Source organism: Nicotiana sylvestris, chromosome 3 (assembly GCF_000393655.2).
Source record: "Nicotiana sylvestris chromosome 3, ASM39365v2, whole genome shotgun sequence".
In the NCBI taxonomy this organism is placed as follows: Eukaryota; Viridiplantae; Streptophyta; class Magnoliopsida; order Solanales; family Solanaceae; genus Nicotiana; species Nicotiana sylvestris.
Window position 1 is genome coordinate 101,135,595 of NC_091059.1, and position 16,254 is coordinate 101,151,848.

General features: G+C 37.4%; 1 protein-coding gene and 1 long non-coding RNA gene across 3 annotated transcripts; both read left to right on the top strand.

Annotated features, from left to right (window-relative positions):
- Positions 1–2,168: 2,168 nt before the first annotated feature.
- Positions 2,169–14,402, top strand: LOC104242034 (protein trichome birefringence-like 33). 2 transcript variants are annotated; one of them, XM_009797009.2, is made up of 6 exons: positions 2,169–2,418; positions 2,660–2,870; positions 12,858–13,029; positions 13,120–13,319; positions 13,563–13,721; positions 13,809–14,402. In XM_009797009.2, the coding sequence occupies exons 1-6, from the start codon at positions 2,232–2,234 to the stop codon at positions 14,146–14,148; spliced, it is 1,269 nt and encodes a 422-aa protein (XP_009795311.1). In that variant the 5' UTR covers positions 2,169–2,231; the 3' UTR covers positions 14,149–14,402. The 2 variants fall into 2 exon arrangements, with proteins under 2 accessions (XP_009795311.1, XP_070027008.1); XM_070170907.1 differs by having other exon boundaries at positions 2,183–2,418; positions 2,665–2,870.
- Positions 14,403–14,994: 592 nt separating this feature from the next.
- Positions 14,995–15,749, top strand: LOC138886894 (uncharacterized). Its single transcript, XR_011405842.1, has 2 exons — positions 14,995–15,290; positions 15,371–15,749. It is a non-coding gene; the product is annotated as an uncharacterized lncRNA (long non-coding RNA).
- Positions 15,750–16,254: the final 505 nt, after the last annotated feature.

Sequence of the window (16,254 nt, forward strand, 5' to 3'; positions counted from 1 at the left end):
TTCCTCGATTCGGGATTAAAATTGGTGACTTGGGACACCCTAAATCTCCCAAGTGGCGACTCTGAAATAAATAAACCAATCCCGTTTCGATTGTCCTTTAATTGGAAAAACTCCCCCTGCGCCCCTCGGGCGCGGAAAAAGGAGGTGTGACATGGCCCATCGAGACGGGATTGGAAAATTTCATATCGTTTCTCGTCATCTTCTTTCTGTGAAACGAGGGGACTATCTGTATACGGTCCAAATCGGTCTTGTCCTTTTTATATGACTAATCGAGACTGGAACATGACAGACCAAGGTTCGACCCCATGTTATATCGGACCACGATGCAAAGTTAGATTGCCGAGCTCGTGACCCAAAGACCAATCTAGATCGAGATCAGCCGAGATCGAGATCGAGCAGGATAGAGATCGAGCAAGATCGAGGAAAGCCTACCGAGCCAAATAACGGAAAGCCAAAATATCCACGATCGGGCGAGGATCACACCGGAAATCTCGGCACGTATCGAGAAGAGGCCGATTAATTAGCTAATCATGGGATTTCTTACTGCATTTAGAATTGTATCAAGAGTAGGACTCCCCTACTATATAAGGGGGGTCTGATCATTTGTAAAACACATCATATTCACACCATATAAAGCAATATACTGTCTTTCTCTAGTTTTCATTATCTTGTTACTCTGTTCTTATATAAATTGAAACTTCACTTGGTTCAAGGGTGATCAAACTCGAGGGCCAAGGCTATTCAATTCGTTTGGTTTGCATTTGTTTCTTTTACAGTTAATTTCGATATTATTATTTATCTTCTTAATTTGTGCCAAGTTATATCACGTATCCTTAAAATCACATATAAATTCAATTGTTATCCGATTTTAGGGTAAACAATATCAAAATTTACAACACCTGTCTTTTACAAACCAACTATCCATTAAAATGAAGGTAAGTCTTTTTGGAAAAGTTCCAGGAATTGCTACCGTGGTTGTGATTCTTTAAACAGTAAAAGGGAGGTTTCTGTCATAGTATTTATAGTGATATCAAAATTGCATCAATTGAATGTGTGAAGATCAATTAAATCTATAATTGGAACGGGTTATAACTTGTAAATCATGATGAGTATGTCCGTCTGACGTGTAGCTTTTCGGAGACTGCTATCTTTTATTACGGAGTATATATTAGAACCACGTAAAATTAAATGTGATGAGATAATTAGGATCTTCCACCTATATTTAAAGGTCTCGAATTCATATTCTGAAAATGAAAAACCTCTTAGTAGAGTCTTTATCCACTTAGTGGACCTACCATGGGCTAATCCAGATTAGGAGCAGTGAACTTCAAATATATATCGCATGATTAGAAAAAAAGTCTTAAATCTTGATTTATCAACGGGGATCACCTGCTCCATGTGAAGGATTTGTGGACTCTGGGCTCACTGTTGTATAGATAGACGATTTTGCCAACTAAAATGAATATGAAATGTCACCGGAAGCTTAATCACTCTCTAACTAAACCCTTTAAACAAGTCCCAATTAGTTGCTACTATTTGCTTTCCCAAATTTCTTAAACATTCCATGCTATATAATTCACAATACAAAGTGTAGAAAATGATTTCCCATCTTTCACAACCAAAACCTTAACTTAGAAGCCAAGTGAAATCATTGCTGTGTGGAAATCCTATCATCAAATTCCCACGTTACTCAAACTATCAGCTGTAAAGTAAAACGAGCTAAGCAATTTGACCATCACTTCAAGTTAAACAAATCACTAGCTATTACGCATTTATTAGTATACTTTTATGAATTGTGCCATCAATAATTAAATTACTAACCATATTTGACCATCACTTAAATAGTTGTGAAATAGAAATATGGCACCAAGAATTATGAAACCAATAATGAGTCTTGCTTTAAGAAATTAAGAAAGACAAAAGACCCATGGTTTGGTGCAATCATAATATTAAATTGAATTTCTGAAACAAAGCCAACTACTAATACGTTGTTACTTTATCAATTTTCCTTCAAACCTAATATAACAATGATGATAACGCAATAATAACAAGAACAGTTACATATTCAATAAGGACCTCAAATAATAATATTTTTAATTGCTGGAAAGAATCCATTTTCAAACGTAACCCATATTATTTCTTGTATTTATTCAGCCATACACTACCTAACTAAAACCATAACAAAACACGAAAACAGAGTCGCTCTGCCAATTGCCAAAGGCTTCAAAACAATGAAGCCCTCCTCTTCTTCTTCTCCATCTTCTATTCTAAGAAAGGCTCGTCTTTCTCCTTTTCTCTTCACTTTATTAGCTTTTATTGTCTTTGTCACCATTCTTTACAGTGAAGATTTTAGCTGCATTTTTAGCCAGCTCGAGTATTCTAGTCTATCTGGTCCTCCCAATTCCATTTCAAGAATCAGTGAGTAATTCATTCATCATATTCGACACCAGCAAAGTTTTTGTTTTATCAATTTGAATGCATGAACATTGTTGAAAGAACGTATAGCCGTACTGTTACTTACCTTATTTTCCAGGCTACTAATTCCACTTGATATTATTAATTACCTGCAATTACCTTTCGAGTGAGCTGATAGTGTAAAAAACTTTTGTAGTGTCATCATTGTATAAAATCTAACTATGTTTTGGAATTATGGTGGTAGAGAAGAATAAGAAGTTGCCATTTGCCATTGGAGAGACAGAGGAAGGGTGCGACATGTTCAGTGGGAGGTGGGTTCGTGATTATAGCCGACCGCTGTACGAGGAAGAGGAGTGTCCTTATATACAGCCACAATTAACTTGCCAAGAACATGGACGGCCTGACAAAGATTATCAGCATTGGAGATGGCAACCTCATGGTTGTTCTATTCCAAGGCATGTATAGTTTTAAGCCAAATTTGCTCATCTTTAGTATAGTCATGTTCATCTACTTATTCATGTGCAATTCTTTTCCTTGATCAAATTGCTAGGTCAAGGGTGACGAAGGATCTAAGCATTTCGTAGTTATGGCAATACATGTGTGTGTGAAAAATAAGTACGAACCAAAATTATCTAAATATTTTGGAACTACAACTTTCACATCAAAACACATAACTTCTAAATTCTGGATCCGTCGTAGACATGCATGTAACATAAAGACCTAGGCCACGTAAATAGAACCTAAGTCGAGTGCTAGTGAATCGCCGGCTAGATATTCTTTGTTTGAGTTATGATGTTTTAGACTTCAATACCACATAAGAGGGGGGAGGGGGGATTTGTGTGGTACCTAATATTCGCTTAACTTTATTATAGAAGGACCTGGTTCTTCTATGTGTTCCAACTACTACTGTTGCGGAATAATAAATGCAGAAAATAAAGAACACCGAGATTTTACGTGGAAAACACTTGGCTCAAAAGGTGAAAAATCTACGACCTACCTTCCAGTAGGATTTTTCCAAACTCTCCACTAAAATCACTGAGCCAAAAACCGCATTTACAAAAACTCTTTTGTAAACCTAGGATTAACTCTAATCCCGTTGTGGCAACAGCCTCAACTGTTGCGACAACTTCAAGTTAACTCTAACTTGAAAACTCTACGTACCTAATACAATTGCTTCTAAATAAGATGAAAGGTACAATGTAAAATCACCTACTACAATTGAACTAGAATAAAAGATAGACACTTGGAACTGGTTCTTTTATCTGGTTCAAGTAGCTTTAGAGTTGCACGCGTGAATCACACATAAATTGCTTGCAAAATTGCCTTGCTATTTTGCTCCCAATTCACGCTTAACTTCTGCTTATGTGCATTACCTATAAAAGAGAACAACACTGATATTTAAGGAGTTAGCAATTAGAGATTGACTAGGATACAGATGCTACTCTTCCATGGTGGAAGAGTTCTAGTTGATCTCATACTCTTAACTCTATCCTCTTATCAACCCGTGTTCTCTTTGTGTAAGAAGTCTTTCTCCTTATCCAATATGCAACCTTTTCGATCATGATCGGGAGATATCACTTCTGATAGGTTAGGTTTATCTTCTTCACGTGCATCTCACATGTTTGAGTTGATCATAACTGTACTTCACAAGATGGACCTGGTCCATGTCTGAGTTCCTTTGTCAGTCTTCAAAACTTCACCTTTACTTGGGCCAAAAGATTCCCCCCTTTTGATGATGACAAACTCTGTGCTTTTCACTCACTTAGGCCCTGTCAGAACTCAGCGTATTCATCAATAAAAAGTTAGAAAAATTTACTTATCATCAAGGACCAGGTTCATTAAGTTATAAACATCACTTATTCAGAATATATAAAGTACAATATCTCTTCCCCCTTTTGGCATCATCAAAAAGTTGCATAGACAAAGTCTGAGTCCCAGAAATTTAACAATTACTCATGGCCACTAGGGCAATTGCAAGTGCAACCATGGATCAATCATCAGTAATCAAGCAAATATATTTAAATTATCAAGGAAAAATTAACAGTCAACAAGAACAAAAACAGTAGATATCATTGATAAAGATATGTTGCTACCACAATCCACAATCAGAAAGTAAAAATATTCAAAACATGAGCATAAAGAAAGAGAAATCTCTAATCTGGGTCAGTGGAGGTACTAGATAGGTTCAGGAGATGAAAGCTAAAAATCCTAAGGCTTGGGGGAGCTAGAGGGTTGGTTTTGGGCTTGGAGAAGGGTCAACATATTTTGAAGAATCCCATCATTCTTCTCCTTTTCCTTGGTGAGCTCAGTTCTGAGAGCATCCCTCTCAGATTCAACCTCTGCTAAGCGAGCCTTCAGCCTAGCTATCTCAACATCCTTTGCTCCACTCCCCTGCACTAGGGCTCTGACTTTGTTGTTTATAGGTGTCTTCATAGATGAACTAGGTTCATTGGGAATGGTAGTGATCAATTAATCACAGGCAATCAAGGTGTTGATTCCAAAGTGATCTTTGCTTGAGGCCATTTCCCACTTCTTCAGTGGCACCTTGCAGCGATCAAGAACAGTAGTCAAAATGAACCCATAAGGAGTGGCATGGGCCTTGGATCCATTGATAACCCTGTCTAGTAGCTTGATAATAAACGCATGCCAGTTGATCTCCCTTGTACTTTCGAGACACTCCATTAGCACCAAGTCCATGTAATTAGCAGTGTGTCTCCTTTCCTGTCGAGGCAGCAAACACTTGTTGACAAATTCAAACAAGACTTTGTGTTGTGGCCTCATTTCACTCTTCCGTATAGCCCTAGCCTCATTAACTTCTGTAGCATCACAGAATCTCCTGGTAATTTCAAGGGCAGTAGGAAGAGTGTCCAGACATGAACACCTTTTCCTTGTGTAATCATCATACCCTTCAGAGGGTATGTCAAGGATTTCCCCTAGCTTCTTTGCATCGAAGGTCACTTGAACTCCTTTCACCAGGCTGCTAACTCTGCCATCCTTAACCTCTGTATTTACCATGAATTCAATGATCTCATTCCTAGCTAGCCTTCCATCCATCTGAAGGACCATGTCTTTCCAGCCCTGAGCAGCTAAGGCATCCACCAATCTAACCATTCCTGGTTCCACCAGGTCTTTCAGCAATTTTCCCTTCAAAATGTTTCTCTTGCCAAACTTGGCCATCTTGTCTTGTTCACCATCAGACTCACTCTCTTCTTCACCACTCAATTCCTCATCCTCAGTAATTCTAACTTGTTTGTTTTTCATTGCAGACCTTGTCCTCTTGGCCAATAAAGGTTCAACAGTCTTAGACACAGATAAAGACTTCTTGGAAGAAGTCTTGGTATTTTTGGGCTTGGGAGTCTGAACCTCCATTGTTGCATGCTCCTCTTGATGGACCTGTTCCATCTCCTCAACATCAACAGCTTCAGAGGACTCTGCAACCTTACATTTTCCTTTATCCGATGCTCTTCTTCTTACTTTTAGCCAAAGCCTTTTGTAGTTCACTCTCACTCTGTTTCACCCTACTCCTTGTGGCTCTTCCCTTTGGCAAGGGAATTTCAGCAGTTTTTGGGGAAGAAGCCTTTCTTTTCTTGGAAGGTTTTGCAGTACTAGGAATCTTAGGTGTGAGTGTTATCCTATTCTTGGAATTATAACTGGCACCTACTTTCTTCAGAAGGTCTGTTAGGGTTTCTTCAATGGATGAACCGGGTTCATTCACATGAGAACTTAAATTGATCAAACCCTCAGCAGCCTCCCACGATCCACTTCCCCCTACTTTCTTGCCACTTTCTCCTACTTTTCAACTTCAGCCCCACAAATTGCTGGTATAATCGTCTTAGTGGTGGGTGACAAATCAACCACTTCTACCCCTGTTCCCCTCATATCACAGCTTGCACGCTCTCTCTCATTTTCTTTTTCAATTTCATTTTTACCTCCTCTTCTTCGTAACTCAGGCATTTCCGCATTTCTAACAGACCCAACAAGAACAAACCTATTTTCTACACTCTCAGCCAATACAGAACGTACCTCAGAAGTGGAACTCTGGATCTTCTTAGAGTCAGAAGACGCAGGTCCTTCCCCCTCACTTGCATACTTGAAAGAATCGTCTGAGTGATTAGATTATCAGGCTTGGGAAGCCTTCAATTTTGCGTTCAATTTCTTTGACAGTACACCTGTGGCTACAGTTTTTCGAGCAAGCATTTTAACCCATCTCTTCTTAGGTTGGAGGTTTGCACTAGGTGGAGAAGGTGTAGAGGAATCAGAAGGGGAGGATGGTAGAGGAGTTCCTGGATTATCTTGAGGGTTCGACATTGTAACTGATATCTTGAGAGAGTTTGTGAGTTAGGCTTTTGGAAGAGAGAACAATTGAGAGCGAAATAGATTTTTGACGGTTTGGAATAGTGAGGGTGGCAGAGGGTGATGATGGGTATTTAAAGAAATAAGCCTATTTAATGACTAACGGTAGCTTTTTGTAGTCAATAGAGGTCTAATCAACCTGAAATTTCAAGTTGAATTAACGGTTAAGCTTTCCTAGATTTTAGGCATTTTTTGTGGTGAGAACTCTAGTAGAGATAGAACTGGTTCAAAAAAAATAGATGGATAGGATTTTTTGTGTTTTTGGAACATAGGCAGGACTCTTCTCATGATTTAAATATTTATATTTCTAATTGTGCAGAGTATAAAAAGCATACCTCGTTATTCAGATGACCATTACTGATGAACCAGGTTCTTCATTTAGAATTCTCTTGATCATGCCTCAATTTACCAAAATAGAGAAAATTTTGTCAGAGATCAGTGAGTCATATCAACACATGTCACAGGAGTATACTATTTACAGTATGAAACTGAGCAAAAGTTAATCTAGATATTTACACAAGTTCCAAATTTCCTAGCCAAAATTGTTTTTTTTAATTTTTTTTTCATTATGTATTCTGAGCTGGTCTCATTAGGTGATCGTAATCATCCCTAATTCTAACATGTTCCTTTCAAAGCTTTCTCTACTCAGTGCTTTAGTAAAGATGTCAGCAATTTGTTTATCAGTAGCACATAATTCAATAGTAATCAATCATTTCTCATAGTTGTCCCTTAAGAAGTGATGTCTAACATCTATGTGCTTAGTCCTCTTATGATGCACTAGGTTCTTGGTCATACTAATAGCACTAGTATTATCACAAAAGATAGGGATGCAACCAACTTCAACGCCAAAATCCATCAGCTGCTATTTGATCCACAACAGTTGAGCACAACAAGAGGTAGCAACAACATACTCAGCCTCAGCAGTGGACAAGGCCACTGAGTTCTGCTTTTTAGTGGCCCATGATACCAGACATAAACCAAGAAAATGAGCCATACCTGAGGTGTTTTTCCTGTCCACAAGGAAACCTGCATAGTCAACATCAGCATATCCTACTAGATTAAAGTTGCTACCTTTAGGGTACCAAAGGCAAAGATCAGTAGTACCTTTCAAATATCTTAGTATCCTCTTGACAGCAGTCAAGTGGGATTCCTTAAGATTTGCCTGAAAATGAGCACAAAGCCCAACACTGAAAACTATGTCAAGTCTGCTAGTAGTAAGATACAAAAGTGACCCAATCATACCTCTATACAACTTCTGATCAACAGATGAACCAGGTTCATCTATGTCTAATTTAGTATCTATTGCAATCACCGTCTATTTCTTTTGATTCATCCATTTTAAACTTCTTAATCAACTCTTTTGCATATTTGTGATGATGGATCATGGTTCCATTTGGGTTTTGTTTGATCTGCAAGCCTAAGAAAAAGTTAAACTCACCCATCATACTCATTTCAAACCCACTCCCTATTAATTTGACAAATTAATTACTCAGTTTGTCAGTGGTTGCCCCAAAAATTATGTCATCAACATATATTTGTACTACAAGAAGTTCCTTACCTTTTTACCTCAAGAATAGAGTACTATCAATTTTACCTCTCTTGTAGCCATGCTCAAGCAGGAATTTGGACACTCGTTCATACCATGCTCTAGGAGCCTGCTTGAGTCCATAGAGAGCCTTGTCTAATTTGTACACATGTTCCGGACACTCCTTGCTCTCAAACCTTGGAGGTTGTTTGACAAACACTTCTTCCTTTATGTAGCCATTCAAGAAGGCACTTTTGACATCCATCTGATGAAGAGTAAATTCCATGTATGATGCAAAGGCTATGAGGAGTCTTATTGCTTCCAATCTTGCAACTGGAGCAAAGGTCTCATCACAGTCTATGCCTTCTTCCTGGCTGTAACCTTGAACTACCAACCTTGCCTTGTTCCTTTTAATAGTTCCATCTTCGTCAAGCTTGTTTCTGAAGATCCATTTAGTGCCAATTACTGATCTATCCTTGAGTCTTGGAACCAGATGCCAAACTTGACTTTTTTCAAACTAATTGAGTTTATCTTGTATTGCATTTACCCAGTCTGTATCCTGCAAAGCCTCAACAACATTTTTAGGTTCAATAAAAGATAAGAAAGTATCAAAAGCACACAAATTCTTTAATTGTGATCTAATTTTAACTCCAGAGGTTGGATCAGTGATTATGTTCTTAATGGGATGAGAACTTTGATACTTGTAAGGTTTCACAACCAATTGGTTTCTGTTTGATATTTCTTCCATGTTCTATTGCTGAGGAACATGCTCATGGACAAGTTCCATTTGGGGATTAGTTTTAGTTCTTCTTTGTTCAGTTCCCCCCGTCAGGTTGCCCTGGATGGAAGAACCTGTTCCATTGCCTGTTCCTTCTTTTGGTGCAGTTTTAGCTTGAGCTGTGACTTCACTCAATTCTTTTACCAGCCCAATAGCTTCATCTTCATGTTCCTGTCTCTCAGAAAGAATGTTAGTTTCATCAAAAACTACATGTATACTTTCTTCTACACACAAAGTTCTTTTGTTGTACACTTTATAAGCTTTTCTATGTGAAGAATATCCCAAGAATACTCCTTCATCACTTTTGGGATCAAACTTACCTAGGGAGTCCTTTCCATTATTGTGCATAAAGCATTTGCATTCAAATGACCTAAGATGGGATATATTTGGTTTACTCCCTTTAAGTAACTCATAGGGAGTCTTCTCTATAAGAGGTCTAGTCATGCACCTATTAATGATGTAACATGTAGTGTTTACAGCCTCTGCCCAGAAGCTATGGGGCAGTTTATTAGAAAGAAGCATAGTCTTAGCCATATCTTCAAGAGTCTTATTCTTTCTTTCAACTACTCCATTTTGTTGTGGAGTCCTAGGTGTAAAGAAATTATGATCTATACCATGCTCATCACAAAATTCAGCAAACTTAGTATTTTCAAATTCAGTTCCATGATCAGACCTAATTGATGCAAGTTGATTACCTAGTTGTTTCTGAGTTTTTCTAACAAAGGCAGTAAACATGTCAAATGCTTCATCCTTAGATGTTAAAAACAATACCCAAGTAAACCTAGAGTAATCATCAACAAGTACCATCACATATTTCTTACCACATCTGCTCAATGTTCTCATTAGACCACATAGATCCATATGAACCAGTTCCATCATCCTGGTCGTGCTTACCACTTTTTTTCTTTTAAAAGAGGATCTTACCTGCTTCCCTCTTGCACAAGCCTCACAAACTTTGTCTTCCTTGAACTTGATGTTAGGTAACCCTATCACCAGGTCCTAGGAGACTAATTTGTTGAGTTGATTTAGGCTTGCATGCCCAAGTCTTTTGTGCCACAGGAGGGGATCATTATCCAACACACTCAAGAAAGTGAGTTCATTTTCTGAAAGAGTGGACAAATCTACAATGTAAATATTGTTAACTCTACAATGTAAATATTGTTAACTCTTTTTTCCTGCAAAACAATCTTGTCCGTGGTGAGATTAATCACAAAACATTTAGTAGAGGTGAATGCTACCAGGTTACCTCTGTCACACAGTTGTGATACACTGATTAAGCTATATTTCAAGCCATCTATTAAGTAGACATTCTCAATGGAATGTGAGTCTATCTTATCTACCTTTCCAACCCCAATGATCTCACCTTTCTTCCAGACATTACCTCCTTTTAGGTCCTCACGTGAAAGGAAATGGTTCTTACTTCCAATCATATGCTTTGAGCAGCCACTATCCATGTACCATATTTGGCTACTTCCCTTCACTTGAACCTCTTGTTCGTCGTCTGATTCTCCAATTGCCATATTGCTTGTTCATCTCCGATTTCATCTTTTGAGTCCTCATCTGAGGTTTCTCCCCAAGCAGCAACCATATCCTTTGTTGATCCTTGGTTCTTTTTGGGTTGAACTTGTTCCTTATTCCTATTTCTTCATTCAGCCCTTTCCTTCTTCCATTCAATTTCCCACTGAGGACAGTTTTTGATCACGTGGTCAGTCTTCCCACATTTATAACAGCCCTCGTTGGTCTGTTTTTCAGGAGCCCTTAGTTTGTTGAAGGTTGTACCTCTTGAAGAACCCTTTCCTCTCATTAGGTACTTCTTGAAATCCCTTATGATCATAGCCATTTCATCATCATCTAAGTCAGCACCTTCAGCTATTCTGAGAGCCAAGCTTCTTTCCTTCTTGGGTGCATCCATCTTCATGGTTTGCCTGCTCAGTTCATAGGCAGTGAGGTTTCCAATCAGCTCATCCAACTCGAGAGTAGCTATGTTCTTTGATTCCTGAATGGCAGTGATTTTGCTTTTCCAAGTTACTGCCAGGATCCTTGTCAAGATCTTCTCAACCTTGTCTTCTTCAAGAATAATTCTTCTAAGAGACTTAAGTTCATTTATTAGTGTTGTAAACCTTGTGTACATCTCTTGGATAGTTTCTCCTTCCTTCATGGTGAAATTCTCATATTGAGAATACAACAGAGTTCCTCTTGATCTCTTTACTTGAGGAGTTCCTTCATGGGCCACTTGTAGAGTGTCCTAGATCTCCTTAGCAGTGGTACAACTTTGAATTCTGCTGTACTCGTCTGGACCTAGTCCACACACAACCCATTTCTTGGCCTTGGCATTCTTTTCCCATTTCTTCAAATCTTCGACAGTACAGTCAGCTCTCATCTTTGGCACGTCCACTCCTTCAGCATTCTTCTTTGTAGTAGCTAGGGGACCATCAGTAACAATGTCCCAAAGTTCATAGTATTCTCCTATGACGTGGTCTCTCATTCTGTTCTTCCACCAGAGTAATACTGGCCATTAAAAAGTGAATGCCTAGTAGTGGGTTGTCCTTCCCAGTTTCCAGGTGGTGCACTCATCTTGATCTATTCCTAATGTGTTAGCCTCTTCAAGGATAACCCGCTCTAATACCAATTGATATTTTAGACTTCAATATCACACAAGAGGGGGGGAGGTGATTTGTGTGGTACCCAATTTTTGGTTAACTTTATTATAGAAGGACCTGGTTCTTCTATGTATTCCAACTATTACAGTTGCAGAATAATAAATACAGAAAATAAAGAACACAGAGATTTTACGTGGAAAACACCTGGCTCAAAAGGAGAAAAAACCACGACCTACCTTCCAGCATGATTTTCCCAAACTCACCACTAAAATCACTGAGCCAAAAACTGCATTTATAAAAACTCTTTTGTAAACCTAGGATTAACTCTAATCTCATTGTGGCACACAGGCTCAATTGTTGCGACAACTTCAAGTTAACTCTAACTTGAAAACTCTACGTACCTAATACAATTGCTTCTAAATAAGTTGAAAGGTATAGTGTAAAATCACCTACTACAATTGAACTAGAATAAAAGATAGACACTTGGAACTAGTTCTTCTATCTGGTTCAAGTTGCTTCAGGATTGCACGCGTGAATCACACATAAATTGCTTGCAAAATTGCCTTGCTATTTTGCTCTCAATTCACGTTTAACTTCTACTTATGTGCATTACCTGTAAAATAGAACAACACTGATATTTAAGGGGTTAGCAATTAGAGATTGACTAGGATACAGATGCTACTCTTCTATGGTGGAAGAGTTCTAGTTGATCTCATACTCTTAACTCTATCCTTTTCTCAACCCGTGTTCTCTTTGTGTAAGGAGTCTTTCTCCTTATCCAATATGCAACATTTTCGATCATGATCAGGAGATATCACTTCTAATAAGTTTGGTTTATCTCCTTCAGGTGCATCCCACATGTTTGAGTTGATCATAACTGTACTTCACAAGATGGACCGGTCCATGTCTGAGTTCCTTTGGAAGTCTTCAAAACTTCACCTTTACTTGGGCTCACAAGTTATTATTCCTTCACTAATCTTAATCTGGTTGACTACATTGTACTTTTAACCTGGTTGACTACATTGTTCTCTTGCTCCATAATTGATAATGTTGATCTATTGTGTAGTTCAACAACTCTTACCTGCTTAAACGGGGTGACCTTTTTATTTTTATATAATCTTTTTCACACTGTATAATTGATGGAAATTTAACAATATCAATTCTCTGTTTTCTATGACAATTGCAGTTTCAATGTGACACTAATGCTGGAAACCCTTAGAGGAAAGAGGATGTTATACGTGGGAGATTCCTTAAACAGAGGACAATATATTTCAATGGTTTGTCTTCTCCATAGACTAATTCCTGAGAATGCTAAGTCCATTGAAACTTTTGGTTCCCTCTCTGTTTTCACAGCCAAGGTGATCATTTTAAAGTTGCATATAGCAATATTTCATGACTACATCGATTTAATAAGTGTTGCTTTAGCTTGAATTTAATTAATATTGCAGGATTACAATGCGACAATTGAGTTTTACTGGGCACCATTTCTGCTGGAATCAAATGCCGATGATGCAGTGGTACATAGAATATCTGATAGAGTTGTCAGGAAAGGTTCAATAAATAAGCACGGAAAGAATTGGAAAGGAGCTGATATAGTCGTGTTCAATACTTATCTTTGGTGGATGACCGGCCTAGAATTCAACATTTTGTAATTATCTTTCCCTCTCGTATTCTTTTAGCAAGTCAAATTTAAATCTGTTTTTTATAACATTTGATTAAAGTAATATACAACATCATGTGATTTTCTCTAGTAAGTCTAATTTGGTAATTTAAAAAATTAAGTAAATAGCTTTCTACAATCTATCAAAATATACTGATAGTGTAAAATTTCTTTTATTTAGATTTGTCTGTTTGTGAAGGGCTAAATGATATTGAAATGAAATTGACACAGACAAGGGTCTTTTGAGGATGAAGTGAAGGATATTGCGGTAGTATCAACGGAGGATGCATATCGAATGGGAATGAAGAGTATGCTGAGATGGGTGAAAAAGAATATGGATCCAAAGAAAACCAGAGTCTTTTTCACTAGCATGTCACCTTCTCATCAAAAGTAACAATCTTCACTTTTTGTTGAAATTCTTCTTGTCACATTAAAATTTGAAAAAATAACAGTAGTAGTTAATCTTTATTTTTGCAGGAGCATAGATTGGGGAGGAGAACCAAATGAAAACTGTTACAATGAAACAAAAATTATAAAGGACCCAATTTACTGGGGATCAGATAGTAGAAAAAGTATAATGCAAGTGATTGGAGAAGTGTTTCGTAAAACAAAAGTGCCCATTACATTTCTCAACATCACGCAGCTCTCAAGTTACAGAAAAGATGCTCACACATCAATTTACAAGAAGCAGTGGAATCCATTAACAGCGGAGCAATTGGTAAATCCAGTTAGCTATGCTGATTGTGTGCATTGGTGTTTGCCTGGTCTTCAAGATACTTGGAATGAGCTTTTATTCGCCAAACTTTTCTATCCTTGAGATTTTAAGAGCATGAAACATATTCATATTATCACACTTTCAACATGGTTGTGTGGCGGAGGACAATATCAATTTGGTTACCTAGGTTTTCCTTTATTCTTTTGGATGAATTCGCGGACAAAAAATTATTTTAACAAAATGAAATCTGTGTATAAATGTAGTGATTCTTGCAAAGATTGTGAAAGGAAAAATTGTTGCAAAGATGTGAAAAGAATTCTTGCAAAAAAAAAAAATAGTTTGCATTTTTTCTGAAATTGGAGAATCAGAGTTCTATTTCGATTTCATTTATGGAAAATTGGCATGTATATACCTTTCCTAAGAACTATTAATTGGCAGGATTTTAGCTAAATATTAGGGTTAGGAACTAAAACTTAAACATTAGTAATTGATAGCCAAAATCCTACCAAACGAACTAAAAAAAAGGAGAATTTGGGTATTGAACTCCTAATTTCATACTTATCCCCTTCAATTTTCGACAAATACACCTAAGTGAACCACAACACAAAAATTATTGATTGTAATTGCTAAATAGCCATTATAAAGCCTAAAATATACTCTACGGTTAATTACGGAGCGAGGCATATAGCAATGCACTTAAAGTAATAATGAACAATATTGAAATGACAGATAACGTCAAATAGCATGCCACTTGCAAACTTTAGTCAAGACTACACATACATATATAAGAAGTCATATAAATAGTTAAAGTGATACATAAAGTTAACAAAACGGCGCAAGGTGTAACTGGCAAGTTGATAGCTTGAGGCCAGAATAAAAGTGACGTAAAAAAAACTACAAAAGAATATTAATAAGAAAATACAAAGAACCGTAGTAACAAACATCCAGCTTAATGAACGTCTGGTCATATTTGACTAGTGTAGCGCATGCATACCATGTGCTATATAAGTCTGGAGCATAAAACAGCCTTGGGAAATCATTCTGCCTATGTTCTTCGACTTCCTCTTCTATGTTCTCTCTTCTTTAGCTTCCTCGGTGATGTCGTAGGCATCCTAAAGTTCAATATTGTTGTTTTGTCATCCATCGAACCCGATGTTTGCTTTTGTGGCAAATACTATAGGTTGAAGACTTCAACAACTCTTAGAAACTCCGATTAAAGATTCTGGGGTTGTATAGTGTCAAAGGTGAGTAAATTTTGTGTTTCAAAGTTATATAAGGTACGTGTTTTCATTCAATCACCGAAAATTATTTTTTTATTTTGTAGGATAATGGAATGTGCGACTATTTTAGATGGCACGATGAACCACCGACAAACCAAACAAGCATGGTATTGTCGTGGTTGAGGATGTCCTCAGTTGACGATGATACAGAGGACGATGACACTTCCTCCGCTTCAGTTCAGCAAGTAAAAATAACTTTACCCTTCTATCTCTTAAAGAGAGTGAAACAGAATGTCCGTTGAGATCTCCTACCTTAATATAAGTAATTTTTTCAACTGTAATAAAATTGAATTTCTTTAAAATTGTTTGTGATAAAATCTTCACTGGTCCAGTTGTAATACTTTGACTTGTCTCTCCTAAGGTACAACAACTTGATTATGTCATATGACTCAGACAAACTCTAGACAAATTGTTGAGTCTAAAGATCCAACACTTGGAGCACCTTTAACAAAGTAAAACTCTTTTATTTTCGTGATTCTAACCTCACTTTTTCAAGCATTGTACAATATTTTTCATAAACCATATTACGAACAAAAGATTCCTATTTAAAGGTGTTTGAATTCTTCATTGGATTGAATTGGAAGAAAATGGGGTAATAAGTTATGAAATCACGGAAAACATGGGTTAATAGATGAATTAGCGTGTAATTAGTAGCAGAACATGAGAAAGTAGTTATAAAAAAGCTATAACCATTATCTACATCATAGAGTAGTGGGTTAATTAGGAGTTATGACCAATTCTCAAATCATAGGATAAAAATAACAACAACCCAGTGTAATCCCACAAGTGGGGTTTGGGGAGGATAAGATGTATGCAGCCTTACCCCTACCTTGAAAAGGCAGAGAGACTGTTTCCGATAGACCCTCGACTAAAGAAAGGATGTAATAAGAAGTAATAGTAATACAAGGTATTTAGAAAACGAGATCCA